This window comes from Gasterosteus aculeatus, chromosome 15 (assembly GCF_964276395.1).
Source record: "Gasterosteus aculeatus chromosome 15, fGasAcu3.hap1.1, whole genome shotgun sequence".
Taxonomy (NCBI): domain Eukaryota; kingdom Metazoa; phylum Chordata; class Actinopteri; order Perciformes; family Gasterosteidae; genus Gasterosteus; species Gasterosteus aculeatus.
In genome coordinates this window covers 4,688,121-4,707,675 of record NC_135703.1, presented here as the reverse complement: position 1 = coordinate 4,707,675, position 19,555 = coordinate 4,688,121, and the positions used below count along the sequence as shown (strand labels likewise).

The 19,555-nt window shown below is 44.1% G+C and overlaps 1 protein-coding gene across 1 annotated transcript; it reads left to right on the top strand.

Annotated features, from left to right (window-relative positions):
* Positions 1-1,806: 1,806 nt before the first annotated feature.
* LOC120832665 (filamin-A-interacting protein 1) lies at positions 1,807-19,194 on the top strand. The gene is made up of 6 exons (XM_040199121.2): positions 1,807-2,554; positions 9,488-9,782; positions 10,197-10,367; positions 10,569-10,747; positions 14,915-17,726; positions 18,584-19,194. Exons 2-6 carry the CDS (start codon positions 9,495-9,497, stop codon positions 18,788-18,790), a joined length of 3,657 nt encoding a protein of 1,218 aa, XP_040055055.1. The 5' UTR covers positions 1,807-2,554; positions 9,488-9,494; the 3' UTR covers positions 18,791-19,194.
* Positions 19,195-19,555: the final 361 nt, after the last annotated feature.

The window sequence follows — 19,555 nt, the reverse complement described above, 5'->3', positions numbered from 1 at the left end:
TTTTTTTTTTTTTTTACCTCAATTCCCCCTTAGCAGAAACCTATTTAGTCCCTTCCAGCCTTTCCAGCCTTCAGGCCAAGAACGCCATGCTCCCCGTAGTCCAGTGCGCTCTCCCTCTGCATGGACAGCTCGTTAGCATCTGTCAGCGCGCCCCGGATTGGAAATGGCCAAAGAGAGCTGAGGCAACGTCTGAGCAGAATAAGTGGCAGCGATCAGAGAATCGTTCGCTTTGAGTGTTTAGGCGACGGACACGACTGCTGGATGGGACCCTGCGCTTATTAATTTGCATTGGGGCGACAAGAAAGAGATTTGGGACCCGTGTGAAGCATTAAGATGTAGACAAACGGATGGTAGAGTTGACATAGATTATATCACTAGATGACAGACAGGCCTGTGACTTCATAGTTTTCATTAAAAAAAAAACCCCATAAGAGTTGTTTTTGTTTCCTACGTTCCCACGTTGTTTTTGAATGAATGACCTCAATTCTTACGGAGACATTTTATCACGCAGCTTGCATTAATTAAATCTGAGTGCTATTTCCTTCCGAACACCATTATTTAAGAGTCGGAATAGCAGCTACCACCAGGCCGTGTTTCTACTATGACCGCAGACCTGATGGGGCCCGGACAGGACCACCGTCATGTGGGCATTATATATATATATATATATATACACAGATTGAAATCATAACAAACCTCTTCCTCACTTCCCGCCACATGACTTCATCTTGGGTGTGGGAAGTATGGCATTCCATCAAAACACACATTTCTTAATCTCAGTTTGGATAGATCTTCCTCTTCGATACCGCATGGAGGGGGATGACTTCATATGTGGGGAGGAGAAGTGTCCGTTAAACAAATGTGCTTTGTTTTTCCCCAGAATTCATTTTTTCTCTGATTCCTTTTGAGTGTCACATACAGGGCAGCAAAAAGGTGACAAATACGTATTTATTGTCCTCCCTGGATCTCTCAGGTGACCTCACATATCCAGGTATCCAGGAAAGAGAGTAAAGTAATGCGAGTTGTTAACAACCAGGGAAAAACGTATTCTCTGTATTTCTGTTTGCTAGAGTGGGTTTTCATTTCATTGAACTAAAAGACATGACGTCAGTCCCACACCCATGAAAACCAGCAATGATGTGCATCGCAACAAGGGGGAAATGAACGTGTCCATCTGGGATGATTCCTTTGCGAGTTTCTCTGCTCCAGCGTCTTTTGTTTGCTTTGGTTTCCACCTGGAGATAAGAGTGACACTATGTTCCCTTTTAGACAAGTCTTTTACTTTGAGGGGAAGAAAAATGCAGGCGATGGGGCCCTCTCTTGACCCTTCATCCCACTGCCCAGCAATGTAGAGGTTTCTAATAAACAATCAGGGATTCTCATGAGGTTAAAAGCAATATGAACCTGGTACATAATAACAGGGGCAGGTGTAAAAGAAGAGAATTCAGTAAACTACAACCGCTAACCCTGAAAGGTGGGTAACGCGGAATCCAACAAAAAAAGGAGTAGGGGAACCAAAATATTGATGTGTTTACTGTCTACTGCTTCCACATGTCTAACCCAACAGTACGCTGGAAGCAAAGTCAACGCTCCCCGTTGATGCAGAGCAAAACCACTGTAGCTCGGATTTAGCTCGCTGGCGTTGCTTTCTGCAAACACGGCCAAAAAGACAGGCCAAGCTGCCAAGGTCCTGGGGAGTTTGCCCTCACTTAGCCCTCCAAAGTCAGCAATTGGTGGTTCGTTGGACCACTGTTGGGGATTGGGTGGCTACTGCCTCTGGTACTTTCCCAGCATGCGAAAATGGGCACAGTTCAGCTGTCACCGAGGGTCAGCGAGGAAAGTTAACTCTCTAGCTGCCCAGCCAAAACATTTAGCATTCAGCTAGCCTCAGCTGCTAATAGCGTCCGTGTTGGCAAGAGTGGACGAGTTAAAAATAGAAGAATACTTTTAGCCCCGGTGGCTCAAGTCAAAGAAAGAGTAGGGGAGGCACAATGGAGGATGTCGCTGAGTGAAAAGATCTGGCCCGTTGACAAAAGGACACCTCTGCCTTCCTCCACGCCGGGCAACGAGCCCTTTCAACCGCTGAGAGGGAGGAGAATAGTGACTGTCTACCCCCTCAGCCCCTTCTGCCTTTCATCCTCACACACTCTTCGGCTGACTTCTCGAAGGGAAGGAGGGAAAGACATTCAGAGGTGTACCGTAGAGCGCTCTGCAGAGTGCATCTGGATAGGCTGTGGGAGTGAGAGGGGAATGGAGGGTGTAAGCGAGGGAGAGGGAAGTTACTGTGCTCTGTTATTGGTCTCCGCCATAACTTTTCTGAGCTGAGGAACTGAAAGCTGGACTCAGAGCGAGAGAGAGAGAGAGAGAGAGAGAGAGAGTGGAACTTGGGATGGCTGTTGGCCCAACTAGGTAGCCAGCACGGACAAGCAGACACCACAAGTGGAACCCGAGAGCCGGAGGATATTCGTGGGCGCTCTGCAGCTTCAGAGCCTTTTCTCGAGGATTACCATCGGCGTGAAGACCAACCGCAAGACAAACCTGGGGACAACAGCAGGTAAGTAGGCTTCTACCGAGATTGTCCTTGGGAATTCTTGTGGGAAAACAGCCAAAGGCGGCTACGTGCTTTGAGCTCAAAGTAGAGCTCACCGGCTGTCCTGCTTCTAGAATGAAATCTAGGAAACACAGTACAGGTGATGCTGCTCCGCTGTCATCATTCAATGAAGCTAATGAGGAGTCTTGATTGAAAGCCGCTTGGCTCCACCTGTGGTTGTATCTGTTTGGCACTAAATGAATGAAACAACTCTTCCCCGTAGAAAGTGCTTAATTCAACATTTCATAATAATAATATGGATCTCAACATACTACACGCATTACTCGCCCATGAGAAGACAAGGGACTAGTCTTGGTGCTGTTGTTGGCCATACAGATTTGGCATTGTGACCATGCGTACAGAAAAGAGAGAGTCGTGAATGAAATGTCTCAATGAATTACCTTGTATATTGCTGTATGAATAAGACCATTTAGTGTGAAGGCTTGTGTGGGAAGTGAAGCCCACTGCTTCACCAGACAACACAGGATGATATTGAGATATTGAGAATGTAAAGGAACAAAAAGGTATCTATCATTTGGCTATTTGTGTTTAGGAATCTCCCATAGAAATAGACACATGGGACCATTTCCCCTTAACTTCTCCCACAGCCACCTGGAGTTTGGGTTGTGGGTGCCATACCTAATGGACCGCCGTTGAATACAATACACAATGCACCCCCATCACTGTTTAACATAGTGGCCTTCACAAGCTCAGCAGGATGACGTCTTTCATGAGGAATATTTATGGATGGTAATGAAACCAAAATGAATTCCATTTCATCCACATGAGGTCATCTGCCTTTTGGGAGAGGAGCATGACACGGCTCCCGAGAGCCACTGTCCATTCTTCAATGCGCACATCATCTCGGTGAACCGAAAACAAACCACGGAAGTATCTCACCCTCGGCGAGGGAATCTGACGCAGGTGTGGCTATTGCTGGTGTCAGAGATTCTTTCTGTCAGTATCCAGGCGCTCTGTGCAACCTCAACCTTCCTCTGTCTCTCCCCCACCCTCTCCAGCTGATGTGGCCTCTGTGCACTCAGTGATGTCACCACTGACACCAGACAAAGCCACCTAGTTGCCAGATATTACTCATTAACATTTTTGCACTCGTTCCAACTTTATCTAAGCTCATCCTGTCTAGCACATCTCATGCCCTGCAAAGTCCTTGGAGCTCAATCAGCCAAATGATCCCTGGGGAAAGACAGACTTGTGAGCGTCTGTTTGAACTGAAACGGAGCTGGGCGAGCCTGGGGTGTTTGCCAAAACAGCATTGATTTTAGATGTACTAAATGCGTTTCACTGGCTTACCTCATGACATCAGTATAGCTCTATGTCACCGGTACAGTGAGCTTCAGCTTGAGGCTGTGAGTAGAAAAGCCTTTTGCGTTGTTGCATCCTGGGTTTCAGTGTATAACTGAGAATTAATCCACTTGGAATGGAATTACACAAATGGAGTTGTAAGCACATTTCATAAATAAGAGAACTATGCATTAAAGAAAAGGACTTGATATTGCTTTCATTATTCTTTGAGACCTTTCACCTTTTCTTTCACAAATTTTTATGTTCCCTTACTCTGTATCTTTGTTGTACATGCGTTTCTGCGTGGGAGTAGAAGTGTGGGTGTATGTCTATGTGCATGACCATAAACACAATGTAGTGGGAGGTGGAGCTCATTGCTGCCAATAGTCACTGTCTTCCCGATTAAGTCTAGTGGGCCTCAACAACAGCTGACATGAACACATGCACAGCTCCAGGAGTACATGGGCCTCTGGTCTTGAATGCCAAACATGCAGTTTAGACATATTTGGATATTTCGCAGTGGTACTTAATACTCATGTTGCCTTGGTTTAAAAATAAACCCTTCTCTAAAGATGCAACCTTCTCCAAACAAAATGTAATATGTAGCTCATCAGTTGCTTGGTTGTGAAACTAGTGAAGTCCTATGAAGTTCACATTATTAAGTATTCTTTCACTAGACATGTTGTTTTTTGCTTTGATGCTGGTGAAATTGTAAATTCCACAGAACATTCCCAGAATCTCTGCCCACCACGTGCTGGATGTCTCATTCACGTTGCGTCAGTGGAAGAGACGTCGTCACGAGTCTCTCAGTAAACTGATATATTTGTTTGATGATGATGTCACCTAAGAGTGATGTCACTGACACAGTGTGCACGGGTAATTATCTCCTGAAAGCGCTGAGCTCACACATTGTTTATCACTGTTAGTGATAAGCGCTTTAACTTATTTTTATTTCTGCTTTTGCCTCACCTGCAACAATGCATTTCTCATTTATAATACAATTGTATTTTGTTAATGGCAACTGAAATGCTTAGAAAGGTGCAGTTAGCCAAGTTTAATAATTCAATCCCAATATCCAACAGTCTATCACTCCAGAGTGTAATATATTTACTTAAAAAGCTTTAATTTAAGAGTTACGCCTTAATGTTATTGAGTTCTTTTAACATTGTAGAGAAATAATGTTAACATATATATATGCTGTATATACATTTATATACATCAGGCTGAGACAAAACTATCTACGCCTCATAATTTAGTGCATAATAAAGTACTGATACTTACTCAAAGACAAATGCTCAAGTATTTTTTTTTTATCTTCACTTGGATCTAAAAACGGGTCCTTCTCCTGTGGTGTCTGTCTCCATTACCTCCTGATAAAAAACACCTGCCTCTTTAGCTTGCTAGATGTTTGCAGTCGGCTTGTTTGTCTGATAACACGACTGAGAGTCCACAGCTCTTTGAAGTGTACTTCAGCATGGCGGTGCTTTCAACAACACTCTTCTTCTTCTTTGTGTCTGTACACAATTTCTTGACCTTCCGCCCACTAATTGTTGAGATGTTCCCGAATGGATGAATTGACGGACCAGTATTGCCAATCGTTGGTTCATTGCAACAAGCAGAAATGTATTTTAACCCACAGGAGGCAACAAAGGTAAACTTTTTGCTATTAATTGTGTCCAGTTTCCCTAAAAGCCACAAAGGAGACATGATTGAGCAGTGCCCAAATTCTACCTGTAACATACATATAAATGTGGTGCACTGACAAAGCTAAAGGTCTAATCCATGAACTGCAACTGCAATTAAAGGCCTCCATCAGCATAACTTTGAGCAACGTGTCCTACACCTCATCAGATATAGCATTATAGTATTATCACAGGAGAGCCATGAAAACAAAGTGATAGTTCTTTTCTTTTAAACAAGGGCCCCAAAAAACAGGCAGTCAAAAAACTGATCTAGTGGACATTTAGACGAGACATCAGACACTGAGCCCATAACATTTTAGCATATCTGAGACTGCTTCATCCATATGTTGTCGTGCTGTTTCTATTCATAGAACAACCAGAACTTGATCTCTTCCCTGATCTCCATGCTGTGAAGCTGAACACCACGCGTGTCATTGGTCGGGTCTTGCGCTCGACGAGTTAGTTGGTTTCCGTTTACAGACAGACAGAATAACTGCTGTTGCCAGGTGACATTGACTCATAGATAAGGGATGTTTCCCTTTTTTTCACCATGTATATTAAATTAATTGTGATAGATTGAGGTGAGTCGAGTCTTGCAGCAGCTGCATGCGTCCATATGCTTGGCGACACTATCAGTGTTCATACTTTCGGTAAATCAAAGTGAATAATTAACAAACTGCCACAAGCACATAGATATTATGCCATTTCTTATAAGAGACTGATTCAAGAACTGAGACTGAGCTCAGCAAGTAAGCCATTAATGTGGGAGAAGTACCTACGTTCCTCTCTGTTCGCTCACTAGTGACACTTTAACTGCTGAAGCTCCTGCAGGCTTGAGTGAGAGTGACAGGATGGATAAAAAAATTTTGGGGCATTTGTACGTGTCTGAAGCGGCGTCGCTAGCTGAGCAAGTTTGGTCAACCAGGGGTCACTGGATATTTAGACTGGAACAAGCTGCCCAATCCCAGAAGAGACGGGCGCTTTGTTCCCCATGCAAAGAAGTTAGTGCCCACAAAACTTTCAATATCAGTCGGATTGACTCGTGGATTCGACTCTCATCCTCAGCTACGGTTTTGATTGAAATTCTTATAGCTTGGCGGGCTTTCGTGTTTTCCTTGTCAGGACGGGAGAGCCTCCAAAGCGCACTTGCATTCGATCAAGAACAAGTTGCCAAATGCTCTGACATGCAAAGAACACTTGCCAATCCTTATTTAGTCACATTGGGTTAGTGGTGTGAATTTATGAAACTGTTTTTGCATTATTTCAGCTGCTTTCCTCATTACTCCTCTCTGGCAAATACAATGCAGACTTTATTTACCAGATCTCTTGTCTTCTTCACTTTTCCTATTTGTGAATATTACTAATGAGCCTAATGTTAAATTGGCATTTTTATAGCCTAATCTTTTAGGAGTTAAAGCTTGCAGAAAGATAAATAGCTGTAAGGCTTGGAATAGGGCCGTGTCATGATAGCAGTTTGTATTTCTGCTAATGTAGCTAATGCTAATGTTGCTTATTTTCTGTTGAAGTGTGTCCACATGAATACACACAGGTGAAAAAATCAACCTATATGCACAAATGAACCTGTCTTTTGTACCATTTCAGGGTAAAAAAAAGCCACTTTTCACAATTATATCAGTTAAACCTTTGATTGACGAATGAAGCACTTGAGAGGTCAAAATGTTGATAATAAAAATAATAAAACACTAAAATGTCCATATTAGAGCGGCTGAAACCAACTGAAATAATCAAATACTTTGGCTAAATATAACAAATAATGTGACGTTAATCTTGTATAGATTACGGCCTACTTCCCAAAGTGGCAGCTGTTGTTGGGGCACTTTATTCTTCCTTGTGTTCAAACTGGAATTTCAGACCACAGATAAGTCATTTAGTGAACATCAGTGGCATTCACCAACTTGCTGACCACTGACAACATTTCACAGCCCCTTTTTCTTTGGAATGGGGCCATATGTTTTGTTTGGGCCTATAAATACTCATATGTATGACAGCTGGACTCCAACCATAGGATGGATTTGGAACACCGCTTTTAGTTATCGGCTCAGGCCTTGACGGGTGACTCGCTGGGTATTAGACCAGCCTTTTGTATAGGAGGCCCTATGGAATGGGATACCCAGGCAAAACCATCAATGTGTCGATGGTTTTGATTAGCCATGAATGTGTTTAGGGATTGTGGCAGGATGGCGCAGACCTCAGAGTTCGGCGCAGAGACGGCTTATTGTCTGCCCGCTCTCCTTTGTTTTCCATAGAGACAACTGCTAATGCTGCATGTCAGACTGGAATTCCGGGCTCAGGCCCTTTGGAATCCCCATTTGTTGCTGGAGAATACACTACAATCAAGTAGTCAGGGTGGATAAAACAGTAGAGTTAAAAGTTAAACTCAATTAAGGCTGGTTTAAGTAAACAGAAGTCCAATCACCACAGAAAGCCTAAGATGAGTGTGTTTATTATTAAGATGTCCCCTCTTTAATGGGCTGATAATGTTCAGCTTAGTACATTTAGATGGCCCAGAAATTAAAAATAGACCTTGCTTTGCTTAACTAAGTGTCAACCTTTTGGTCGCCCCGGTAATCTGCCCGAGGAATTTACAGTACTGCACATGTGGCACTGCTTGAATGGATGAGCACTGTAAGCACTTGTGTACGGGGCTGTACCAACACATTTGACTCAGTGATAGTGAGCCCACAGCTGAAACTAATAGATATGGACAGGAAAGAAGGCACCGCAATTAATCTCCAGCAAAGAACCAGCTCTCATCGGAGCCAATGTGCACTCGCTGACCTTCCAGAGCTGAGATAAGACGTGTCCGTAATGTGTGGGTTTGAAGAGAGAGATGCATCCGCCGTTATCTCGCACGCTTCCCTCTCATGTGTTCTGCTCTCTTTCCTGGAAACAGAACAGATTGCTTTCAAGCATCATTAGATTTGACTGCAGTCTTTGCTTTGATGACTACAAGACACTTGATGTGAAGCAAAACCTTAGTTAAACTCCCTTCCAAAACCGCTATTACTAATCTAGTGGGACTGATTCAAATGGTCATTGGTGTTTTCTACAGATATAAATACATCCCTATATATAAATAATTATATATATTGTGTATATATAGCCAAAACTGTCGAAGGGAGGGTGACATGTTGGTGAGCTTGCAGGATGTCTCAATGCATGATTCAGAGGTCGGGGTCTTATGACATCACCCGGGGTTTTCGGCGGGGATTTTGGGGGCTTGGGTGGTGTTTTCTGTTTGTAATTAAAAAGCGCTGTTGATGTCATATCTGAAATCAATCGCACACTTGCTCGGTGTCTCAGGGTTGGGGTGGGAGAACATCTGACTCTCTGGTAAAACAATGTATGTCCGAAGTCCTCGATTGTATTCTCCCGTTGAATGTTTAAGTAATCAAGCATGCCGCAGGCCACCTCAGCGTCACTTGTTATAAATGTTAAACGTAGTGCAATTAGATTTAGAGTCTGTCAACGACAGATTTATACTCAGGATCTGAACAAAATGTTCAGCAGAGCAGGTTAAGACACCCAGGAGTGCCACAAATGTGCTTTTACATTATCAACACTCGGCATGAGACAAACCTTGTGCGTGTCAGGAATGCACACACTGCTGGGTGATTGTGGGTATTTATCCACATGTATTTCATGTTACATATAAAAATGTCATCCAGTGTACGTGCCATTGGGTCAAAGTGAGTTAGTGGTCAGGACCAAAGTCATAAAATGCAGTTGTGACCATTTACTAACACCTTCTGTATCAAATGAAACAAAAATGGCAAGAAAGAGATCGATGGCATGATGTGGAAAGAAACAAATGTTGCCATAAAATAACTAAGAGCGGTACTATAATCTATAAAAAAAATGTAAAATCGTGTTTCTTCTGTTGCTGGTGCAGGTAGAAGATGAGGTCCAAAAGCAGCGGAGTAGAAACCCCGGCTAACGGGGTGCTCGGGGTTCCACAGGCTGATCATGACATCAGCAAGGAACAGGAAGAGTGTCTGCCCGTTAAGAGCCTGAAGGCCAAAGTCCAGCAGAAGGAGGGTGAAGAGAAATCAAAGGAGGAGGTGATCTCCAACAAACAGCAGCTACTGTTTGATTCCCCCGAGTCTGAAGAAGAGAGAGCGAACATCATGGATCTGTCCAACAAGGATCTGCTAAAACTACTGGGGATCATGGAAGGAGAGATTCAGGTGGGTTGGGTGTTCTATTTGACCAATAACCTGCTGTAATAAGAGGGGTATGTGCAATAATGACGGACCTGAGGAGGCTTTCTGAATGAACACAAAGTCGGTACACATACGTTATTTGGAGTTTGACAGCAATTTCATGCTCAATGGCTCTATCTTGTGGTAAAAGTTGAAATGTGCCAGAAAACAGCAAATTTGTGCCTACGGGAGAAATCTGGAATCCATGAAACAAATGCTACCGGGGTTCAAAGACTTTAGGATGTGTTGAATTAGAGCAAACGGCCACATTTATTTATGTCAAAATACATGTGTTACTCTTCAGACGGCAGTCCAAAGGAGTTGAATAGACACATTTTCTCCTCAAGGCATCAAATGTTGTATGCTTTGTATTTCTCTAAATCCTTTGTGTGATTTCAGGCCAGAGAAGACGTAATCTGCATGCTAAAGTCCCAACAGGCTGCCCCGGAGGACCTTGAATCACGTTGTGGTTCGGCCCCCGGTTCGGCCCTCGCAGCCTTGCAGAGGGACGGATTCATCACTGGCAGCAAGCCGCGCGAACACGGTGTTTACCAAAAGCCGACGGCTGAGGTCAGCTTCGCAACTGTCGGTCACAGCAGTTTTATGCTGAAAATCCGTATCGTACATTTTTGCACAATGCACTCGTGACATTCCTGAACTGATCGTTGCTGCTGAAATTAAAAAATGTTGCACAACAGCACATGAGGTTCACTTGTTATGCGTCCTTGGTTTCTTAAATGTGGGTTGTTCCCTGTGATTGTGTGCCTGCAGCTGGAGCGTCTGCAGGAGAAGCACAAGGAGACGTACCGCAGGATGCTGGGTCAGCTGCTGCTGGCCGAAAAGTCCCACCGCCGCACCGTCAACCAGCTGGACTCGGAGAAACGCAAGCACGCCGACTACATGGACAAGAGCGACGACTTCACTAACCTTCTGGAGCAGGAGAGAGAGAGGTGAGGAGAGGATCGAGGGAGCTATTAGAGATGCATGGGGCAGGGGAAACAGCAGTGGGGGAGGCGTGTGAGTGCCAACATGAATCAGTCAGCCAACGAGGGTTTCTGAAACCAGTCTGGAACATAACGTGTGAGAGGTAAGATAATCAGGGGGGGGAAGAGCGGTGGAGGAATGCATGGACAACTGCTAATGTGTGAAAGATGGCCTCACCAGCCGGGTGAATAGGTGGGAACAGGAGAGGGGACATGGGGGGGGGGGGGGGGGGGGGGGGGGGGGGCTGGATGCTAAAATGATAACCTCATATACGGAGCATGGGGGAGAGAAGGGGGGGTGGAGTGGGGAAGTGGTCCAGGCTCCCTCAGGGAAGGAGGGAGGTTAGGGGGACGGAGGGGAGAAGACGAAGCCCCCGGAGAAAAACAAGGGAAGGACCGCAGGGCTTCTCTCGTGACATCATCTGCGGAAAGGAAGTCATCAACGAGGTTGCGGCCTGGCTTGTCGGTCCAGAGGAGACAAGGGATGAGCTGTTGTTGGTGTAGGGAGAAAGAGGGACATACACACCCTCCCACATGGGAGAGGGGGTGGTTGCATCGTGTGTGTGTGGAGGGTCCCCACATAGATCAAACCAGCTTGTGAGCGTTTGGATGAGCACTGAATGCATATGACAGAGGAGGCGCGACTCATTAAAACATGGACCCATGAAGGAGTTTCAACGCCTCATTGTGAATTGGTCTATATGACTATATGACGTCCATGTTAATAAGTCTGAGGGAGACGAGCAGAGCAGGAGGAAGAGCACGTGTTATGTACTGTATATGTATACAGTCAGTCATCTGTAGAGCAGATCAGACACCCCTTCCATGCTGCATTTCAAGAACTGTCAAAACTTGAAACAGCCGAGGCACCGACGACTGCTCTTTCCTGGGCTTTAGTGGAGGACACAGGAAACAGGCTGTGGAGGTTAAATCACGGTCCTGACAGCTGAGCTGCCGCTACACGCCAGAGGAGAGAGCAGCAGCATCACAGCAGTATACTCCTACGACTGGTAACTGCGACAGGGAGAGACAGTGGTCATGATTCAAGACGTTTCAATGAAGAATTCGTTCATGGTTGTAAATCATTGTGCACACAGGCCTAAATTAAGTTATCCAGATGGAACCAAATTGGTTGAGTTTATATGCATATTGTGCTTTACTTTTTTTGGTCTGTTGACTCACAGAGGTTGACCCAAAAACATAACAAGAGATAAAATGCTTCTGGGAACTATTAATTAATTTAGAAAATGGTTCGGCAAACCAGTCTCTGAACAAAATCACTATCATTGAAATCCTTACAGCCAAGCCTTCAGTTTGGAGCAAATGACAAGTGAACAACCATTTAACTTTCACTTGATCCTTGGTTTTACATGTGATGGACTCCTTCTTATGCCGGGTAGTTTCCAGCAGGTTCCCTGGCTCATGTACAGCTCGGTGGCGGAGATGAGCTCTGCTAGGTCTTGATGTGTCGGCACCTTGCCGAGCACAGATTCTTCTATCTGTCGGCATAGAAGGACACAAAACCCAGCGAGTGATTCAATGGGGGCGCTTACACTAGTAAGCCAAACACGGACAAAACTAACATTGCAAACTGAAAAAGATCATAAACATTAGTTTGGCAGGAACACTATACCCGTCGTCGTCGTGTCTGGTGTCGGTTTGGACTCTTTTCGTTGAGACGGAAGCATGTCGTCATCTCGTCTTCATCAATGCGATCTCCTCCCGCCAGCAGGGTGATAGTGAAGAGAGAAAAGAGAGAAACGGTCTTGTGCCAAACAGCTGCAGGAATGCACAGGATGGGCACCGGAGGAGCTGTTTCTGACTGGTAGCCGTCAGCCATTTGCTGAGACAAGAGAGAGGAATTTACTGGTTGAGAAATTAAATTATTCAAGTGGCTTGACTTTAACTAGAAGGTGCATTGATTAACAGAAATCGCTTACGTGTAAAGTCACACGTGGAAAATAAAAAGGCCACACCCAACACTGAGAGCCGTGTTCCACCGTCTGTCAGCAGCTCGTGTACACACAGTATGTATGGACCTCCTGTGTTTCTCCTGCATAGTTTTATGTCCGCTTTGTCTCTGATTCATCTCTTTTAACACCACATTGGTCGTGTTTACTGTTTACTGTTCACTATCACAGAAGCACAACACAAAATGGTCGTCCTCTGTCAAGAGAAGTCATTAACGTACAACACTGTGCTTTGACAGCTTTTTGGCAGTTTTCATCTGCCTGAATCCCCGGCCTTCAGGCACACGGGATCTGCAGTGCCTGTGAGCAAATTTCCCAGGAAAAATGGGATGACATGTTATTCCATGATGAAATAAATGGTCTCCTGTGGGTGTAGTCTTTTTGGGTCTGTGTATTTGCTTATGAAGTGTTTTTCTTGCACGTACACTTCAGTTTTATCCTCGTTCAAACTTTTCTAAACCTACAGTCCCTTAGGAGGACGACTCTACACAGCCAATTGGTCCATAGTTATTTCTTCCTCAGAGACAGTTTCCCTGACCACTGAGGCCAGATACCAATTACATCATAACTTCTCGCACCAAAGGGCCAGTTTGTAGGCTATCAGTGACATCTGACTGTCACAATCTGAGATATAGAAGCCAAAGCAAAGTGATCTCACTTGGCAAAGACGACTGCTGGTGATATAAATCAATGTAGCTATTTAATGTAACTTATACACGGACAATCGGCATTTAGCGTTTCAAACTGAATTAATTTGCGGAAAACTACAGTTTATTAAAAGATTGAGTGTATCTATACAGTTCCATGCGACTGGACAGGGTGTAGCACTTTATAAACATATATCTTTGCTGACATATCCTTGTACCAAATCTTCTTCACGTCAAGGGAGACATCCAACTCTGCCATATCTGCTTTCCTCATCACATTCAGACTCAGCAACCAACCCAGTTCAAGTTCAGTTTCCGCTCGAGTGGACCTGCAGCAGACTTTCTCTGCTGTCTCCTGTGCTAGTGAGAGTATTGCTTTCGGTCTGCAGAGGCCATATCATTTGCAATATTGAAATATAATATCATTTGCACACTGAACTTGATTTTGTCTGAGATAAACGTTTCTATCTACTCATTCTTTGTTACCCAGAATGTTATTACAAACTGTCCGTAGTTGTTTTCCCCCCAAACATTCCATGTTTTATGAAAGCATGACAATTGGGGTTGGGTTTTACACAACGCTCCTCCTGTGGAAAGGGTCCAACCCCTTCTTCACAGTGTCCACACGCTCTCATACATTCTCCCTTATATGGATAAGGTGACGTTACTCACGAGAGGTCCGCTGGTGCTCAACTGTATCTATTCACCTTTCATCGTCCTGATAACGTGCATGGAATGTGACGGTGTAGGATTTGTATAAAAGAAGGACCCCGGCTATTTCTTATGCGTTCTCAGAGGATCCTGTGTATCGGAAAACAATGTTTATGTGCTGACTGTAGAGTATCCGTTTAGGGTAAGTTTCAAATGTGGTTGTTGTAAAGTTTCTGACTTGTGACTCTGTCCAGCCATGAATATAAAAAAAACTAGGGGTTATTTAAGATGTAGTTGCACTCTTTTCCTTGTTGTCCTGCTGCCTTGATTAATTTGCTCCATTTTGCAATGCAAAAACGGGCAGGCTGAATGTCATATGTCCCTGGGAGTGTAAGAGGAAAATATACAGCTTTGCATCCAATCTGCTTTGCATTCATTTTGTTTGAGCCAGAGATGCAGCGTAGATAGAAGCTGAGCAAAAAGAAGACACCTTGGTGAGAGGGTGAAACTTTAACCAGCAGATTGTGTTCTTAGTCTCCATGGATGGAGGTACGTTGGATGTTTAGTGTTAATATTTGTCATTTTTCTCTTTTGATTGTATTGCTCGTTTGGTATAGTATGTTATGTATAGTATATATTTTATGCAAAATATACTCTGATTATATTATATTTTATTTTATTTTTCTAAGAAAGATAGAAATGGCTTTGAGTCTCTCTCGATCATTGAAACATTAACTGCGTAGGGCATCCTGGAATAAAACTTATTCACATTTCTGTAACACAATGGCAAACACAGACAAGTTTCTAGCTTTTAAATCAATAAAAAGCCAAATTAATGCTTTGCTTTTGATTGTTTCACATTTCAGACTGAAGCGCTTGATTGAGAACGAGAAAGCCTATCAGGTTAAAAAGGAGAAGGAACACTCCAAACGTCTGGCCAAGGTGCGGGAAGAGCTGGTCAAGCTGAAGTCCTTCACGCTGATGTTGGTCAACGAGCGTCAGCAGCACCTGGAACAAATGGATCAACAGAACCAGCGGGCCCAGGAACTCAGCCAGCAGCTCCAGCAGCGGGAGCAGGCCCTGAGTGAAGCCCGGGAGCGAAGTCAGGAGGACGCCCACAGGGTGCTCAGCCTGGAGGCGGAGCTTAAAGAGAAGTCCACCAAACTCACCCAACAACATGAGGAGATGAGCGCCGAGCTGGCCACTCAGGAGATCCACAGCCGTCAACTTAATGCCAATGTTCTTGGGCTTACGCATAAAGTTGAAGAACTCGAGGAGAGCAACAGGGCCCTGAGGAAATCCGAGGAAGAGTTGCAGGAGCTGAGGGAGAAGATTGGCAAAGGAGAGTCCGGGAACTCCAACCTGATCACTGAGTTGGAGAACTTGCGGAAACATGTGCTGGAGATGGAGGGAAAAGATGAGGAGATTACCAGGACTGAATATCAGTGTAAAGAGCTACGGAAAAGGCTACAAGAAGAGGATACTAAGAGCAAAGACCTCAGGCTGGAAGTGGAGAAGCTCCAAAAAAGAATGATGGAGTTGGAGAAACTTGAGGGTACCTTCAGCATAAACAAGGCTGAATGTGCACAGTTACACACTGCTCTAGAGACGGAGAAGGGACACACCAAAGAGCTCTCAGATGAGGTCGTATCTCTCAGAATCCGCGTGAAAGAAGTTGAGTCATCTGAACTTAAGTTAGAAAGGTCCGAGCTGAGCCTTAAGGATGACTTGAGTAAGCTGAAATCATTAACTGTTGCTTTGATGGAAGAACGAAAGACCCAAATGGAAAGAATGAAGTCAGATGAGAAGAAAAAGGAGGATTTGAGTCAGATGTTCAAAGATGAGCAGGGCAAAGTTATGGAGGTGACCGAAAAATTGATAGAGGAAAGCAAAAAGCTCTTGAAGATGAAATCAGAGATGGAAACCAAAGTAGAGATTCTAACCATCGAAAAGGTAGAGCTTGGTACTAAACTGACCCGTGAAATTGATAAAACTAAGGATCTCAGTTCTGAAGTTAGTCAAATGAAAAAAAGGTTAGATGGCTTTGAGCAAGCAGAAAAGCTATCAGTGAATTCAATGAAATGTGAACTGGGACGAATGTCTGACACTGCCAAAAGAGAAGACAAAAAAGTCAAGGAGCTGACATTTGAAATCGAACGTCTGAAAAATCGTCTTAAACAACTTGAAGTAGTCGAGGGAGATTTGATCAAGACAGAAGATCAGTACGACATTCTGGAGAAAAGGTTCTTGACTGAACAAGACAAAGCCAACATTCTTTCCCAACAGGTGGAAGAAATGAGGGGTCAGATAGCGCGAAACAAAGCAATCGAAAAAGGAGAGGAGGAAAGCCAGGAAGCAGACCTCCGACAACGATGCAGAAAAGAGGAGGCCAAAACCAGGGAACTGCAGGCAGACGTCTTAGCCCTCAAGGAGAAGATCCATGAACTGATGCACGAGGAAGACCAACTTTCACAGCTCCAGGTGGATTACTCCGTCCTGCAGCAGAGATTCTTGGAAGAGGAGGAGAGAGCCAAGAACATGGGCACCGAAGTTTTCCATCTCACCAAAGAATTGGAGATGGCAAAGCGTCACAGTCGAGCGCTAAGGCCTAGTTTGAACGGGAGGAGAATAGTAGACGTTGCGGTAACTTCCACTGGAGTACAGACGGAGGCCTTGTCGACTGAGCCAGCAGAAGAGGATACCCCAGCTGTGTTTATCAGGAAATCTGTTCAAGAAGAGAATCACATCATGAACAACCTCAGACAGAAGTACCTAAAGAAGCCAACAGAAAAGAGTGGTGTTGAGCGTTGCCCTTCGTCTGGCAGCGACCTGGGCGTGAAGAAGTCCTGGATTCCCTGGATGAGGAAAAAGGACAACGCCCATCAGGAGACCAACTTGGGAAAGCACCTGCAAATGAATGGTGTACATATGACTTCTGAATTGACAATGTCCCCAAAGCAAGGGCAGCCTTTACACATTCACGTAACACCAGACCACCAAAACAACACGGCTACTCTTGAGATTAGCAGCCCCACTGCCGAGGACTCTTTCTCTAGCTCAGCTCCGCTAAGCCCCAACCCGTCTCAACCAAAATCAAGGATCACAATCATTCCCACCTACTCTGCTCCAAACCACAAGAGAAAGTCCACCAACGGACCTCAGGGCCTCGAAAGAGCCAAGTCTCCGGTCACCATCACAACAATATCCAGAGCCAAGTCTCCCGTAAACAGCCACGTCCCCTCGTCTGCCTCAGGAAGAGCCTTGTCCCCCGTCTCTATTATGACAGTGAGAAGTGCTATGGTGCCGGAAGCATCTTCCTCCCCAGAACCCCAGGAGATGACCATGGGCCGAGCTGTGTTCAAGGTTACCCCCGAGAAGCAGATGGTCCCGATGCCCTCACGGAAGGGCCACCCCAACACGAGCTACATCACGACCACAGACGATAACAAGATCCACATTCATCTGGCCAACAGCATGACCCCAAAGGTGGTGGTCAGGCCGGCGGCTGCTGCGACAGAGAGCAGGGAAATGACCTTATCAACTGGGACAGTTTTACGCTCCCCCCGGCAAATCACCACCACCACCACCACCACTGCCAGGAGCACACAGAACAAAGTGATGAGTACCATCACAATTTCCCCCGTTGCATCCAACACTTCCAGACCAACACAAAGCATGGTAGGTTCGGCTTAGAGGTTCTGTTCATATGAAGTATTGAATAACTTTTTGCTTGATAACATTAATCATTTTGACCATTCATTGCCCGAGAGCAATTTACTCTTGGAAGTACTTGCTACCAAAGAAAAAGTATCATGAAGTAATACATATTTAATTGAGTTGCATTGCTGTGGTTCTGAAGCACACCTGAACAAGATATATCATTTCATTCTTGCATTCTTACAGAACACAACGTGTTAAAGTGACAATGTTCCTTTATTTACTAGGATAGAGTCTGTAATGCTCATGTAAAATGTAAAAGAAATGCTTCTTCTGGTTTTAATTTTCTACGTATTTTAAAGGAGGTGGTTCAGAGAGGTTTCTTTATCTCTATGTTGGAAGAAGCAACACGGTTAGTGCTCCATTGGACTTCATAATGTCCTCTTTGTGAATTGCCTCACAGAAATGGTCCTATGGGCAGGCCTCAGCACAGCACAGCTAATGAGGTGGCATTCTGCCACTCTGCTAGAGTCACGCTGTAATTGAGTTGTTACACAGCATTTACATTCACAAACAGCCCGGAGAGGCTTAGTGCCCTCTGGCTGACACAAAGCAGCCCTGCACCATAAACAACACATTGAAACAGCCCGGACAAGCGCTCGCCCACTGGGATTGGAGTGAAGGAATGTATAAATATTTGCATTTTTCATTCACAAAGCTAATATGCTCGTATAAAGTGAAGGAATGTATAAATATTTGCATTTTTCATTCACACAGCTAATATGTTTGTATGATTAGTTACACTGTTTAGAAGTTCAGAGTTTTTTTTGTCTGCATTCTCCCGCCGGATAAACTGTAATCTCTCCTTTTATCAACAGACTGGGCATGATGCCCAGGCACCTCGCACAGGGCTCACCCGCATCCCGATGTCCAAGAGCCTGAAGACAGGGAAGGCTGCGCTGGGATCCCTGGGGATCTCCGGTGGAGTGAAGCTAGAGTCACGAGCTGAGAGTCAGTCCATGAGGATAGAAGTTAAGAAAACCTCTGTAAACAGCAGTATTTTTCAAAATGGAGGAAAAGCCTGATGGAAAAAAAATACCAACAAAATACACAAACACGTTGCTTCTAAAAGATTACAACTATGCCCACAGATAGAAAGCTTTGATTTCGCTATAAAACTCAACTGGACATTTCAAGGCCCCCGAGACATTTTTGTTTGTAATTAAATACGTCTTTTGTACCTGTACATATAAATTTCTCTAATTTAAATGGAAACCAGTCAATTTACAATGTGTATTGTGACATTTAGGTAAATATTGTATTAGACCATGCAGCTACTAAATGCTTCTTGCTTTGTATGGTTGTCTCACACATTTGTTGATAATATTTGTGAAGCACACATTGGTCAAAATAATTGTGTAAATTATGTTTATTTTTTTCTGAAAAAGATTTGTACTGAAAAGTGTACTGAATAAATGTTTTGAAAAGAGAGATGTTTTTTGTGAGTGCAAATAACGCAAATATGCAGCAAAGACAGAGAGTGAAGTGTGCCAGATAAATTGCATGTGACTGTTTAATATATTACGTGTATTTATTATTTTTTTTGCAAATTTACATATAGTTTGAGGTAAAGTGAAAGTATTATGCTTGCATAAGAGACCACAATAATCCAAGATTTCAATAGAACCGTTTTAGGACTCAAATGTTGAAATATTTATTTTCCAAAAAATTTACAACGTTGGTCTTATCCTGTATTCTTTGAAAATATGAAAGCACAACTATATAAATTATTATTCAGTTTCCAATCTCTCGTTTCAATTTCATGTTTATCAAATTCATTTTTAATGCTA

Bases quoted from the DNA above. Each gene is read 5' to 3' on its own strand.
- LOC120832665 (XM_040199121.2), top strand. From the start codon at position 9,495: ATGAGGTCCAAAAGCAGCGGAGTAGAAACCCCGGCTAACGGGGTGCTC. The intron at 9,783-10,196 runs GTGGGTTGGGTG...GTGTGATTTCAG, and splicing joins TCATGGAAGGAGAGATTCAG to GCCAGAGAAGACGTAATCTG. The intron at 10,368-10,568 runs GTCAGCTTCGCA...GTGTGCCTGCAG, and splicing joins ACCAAAAGCCGACGGCTGAG to CTGGAGCGTCTGCAGGAGAA.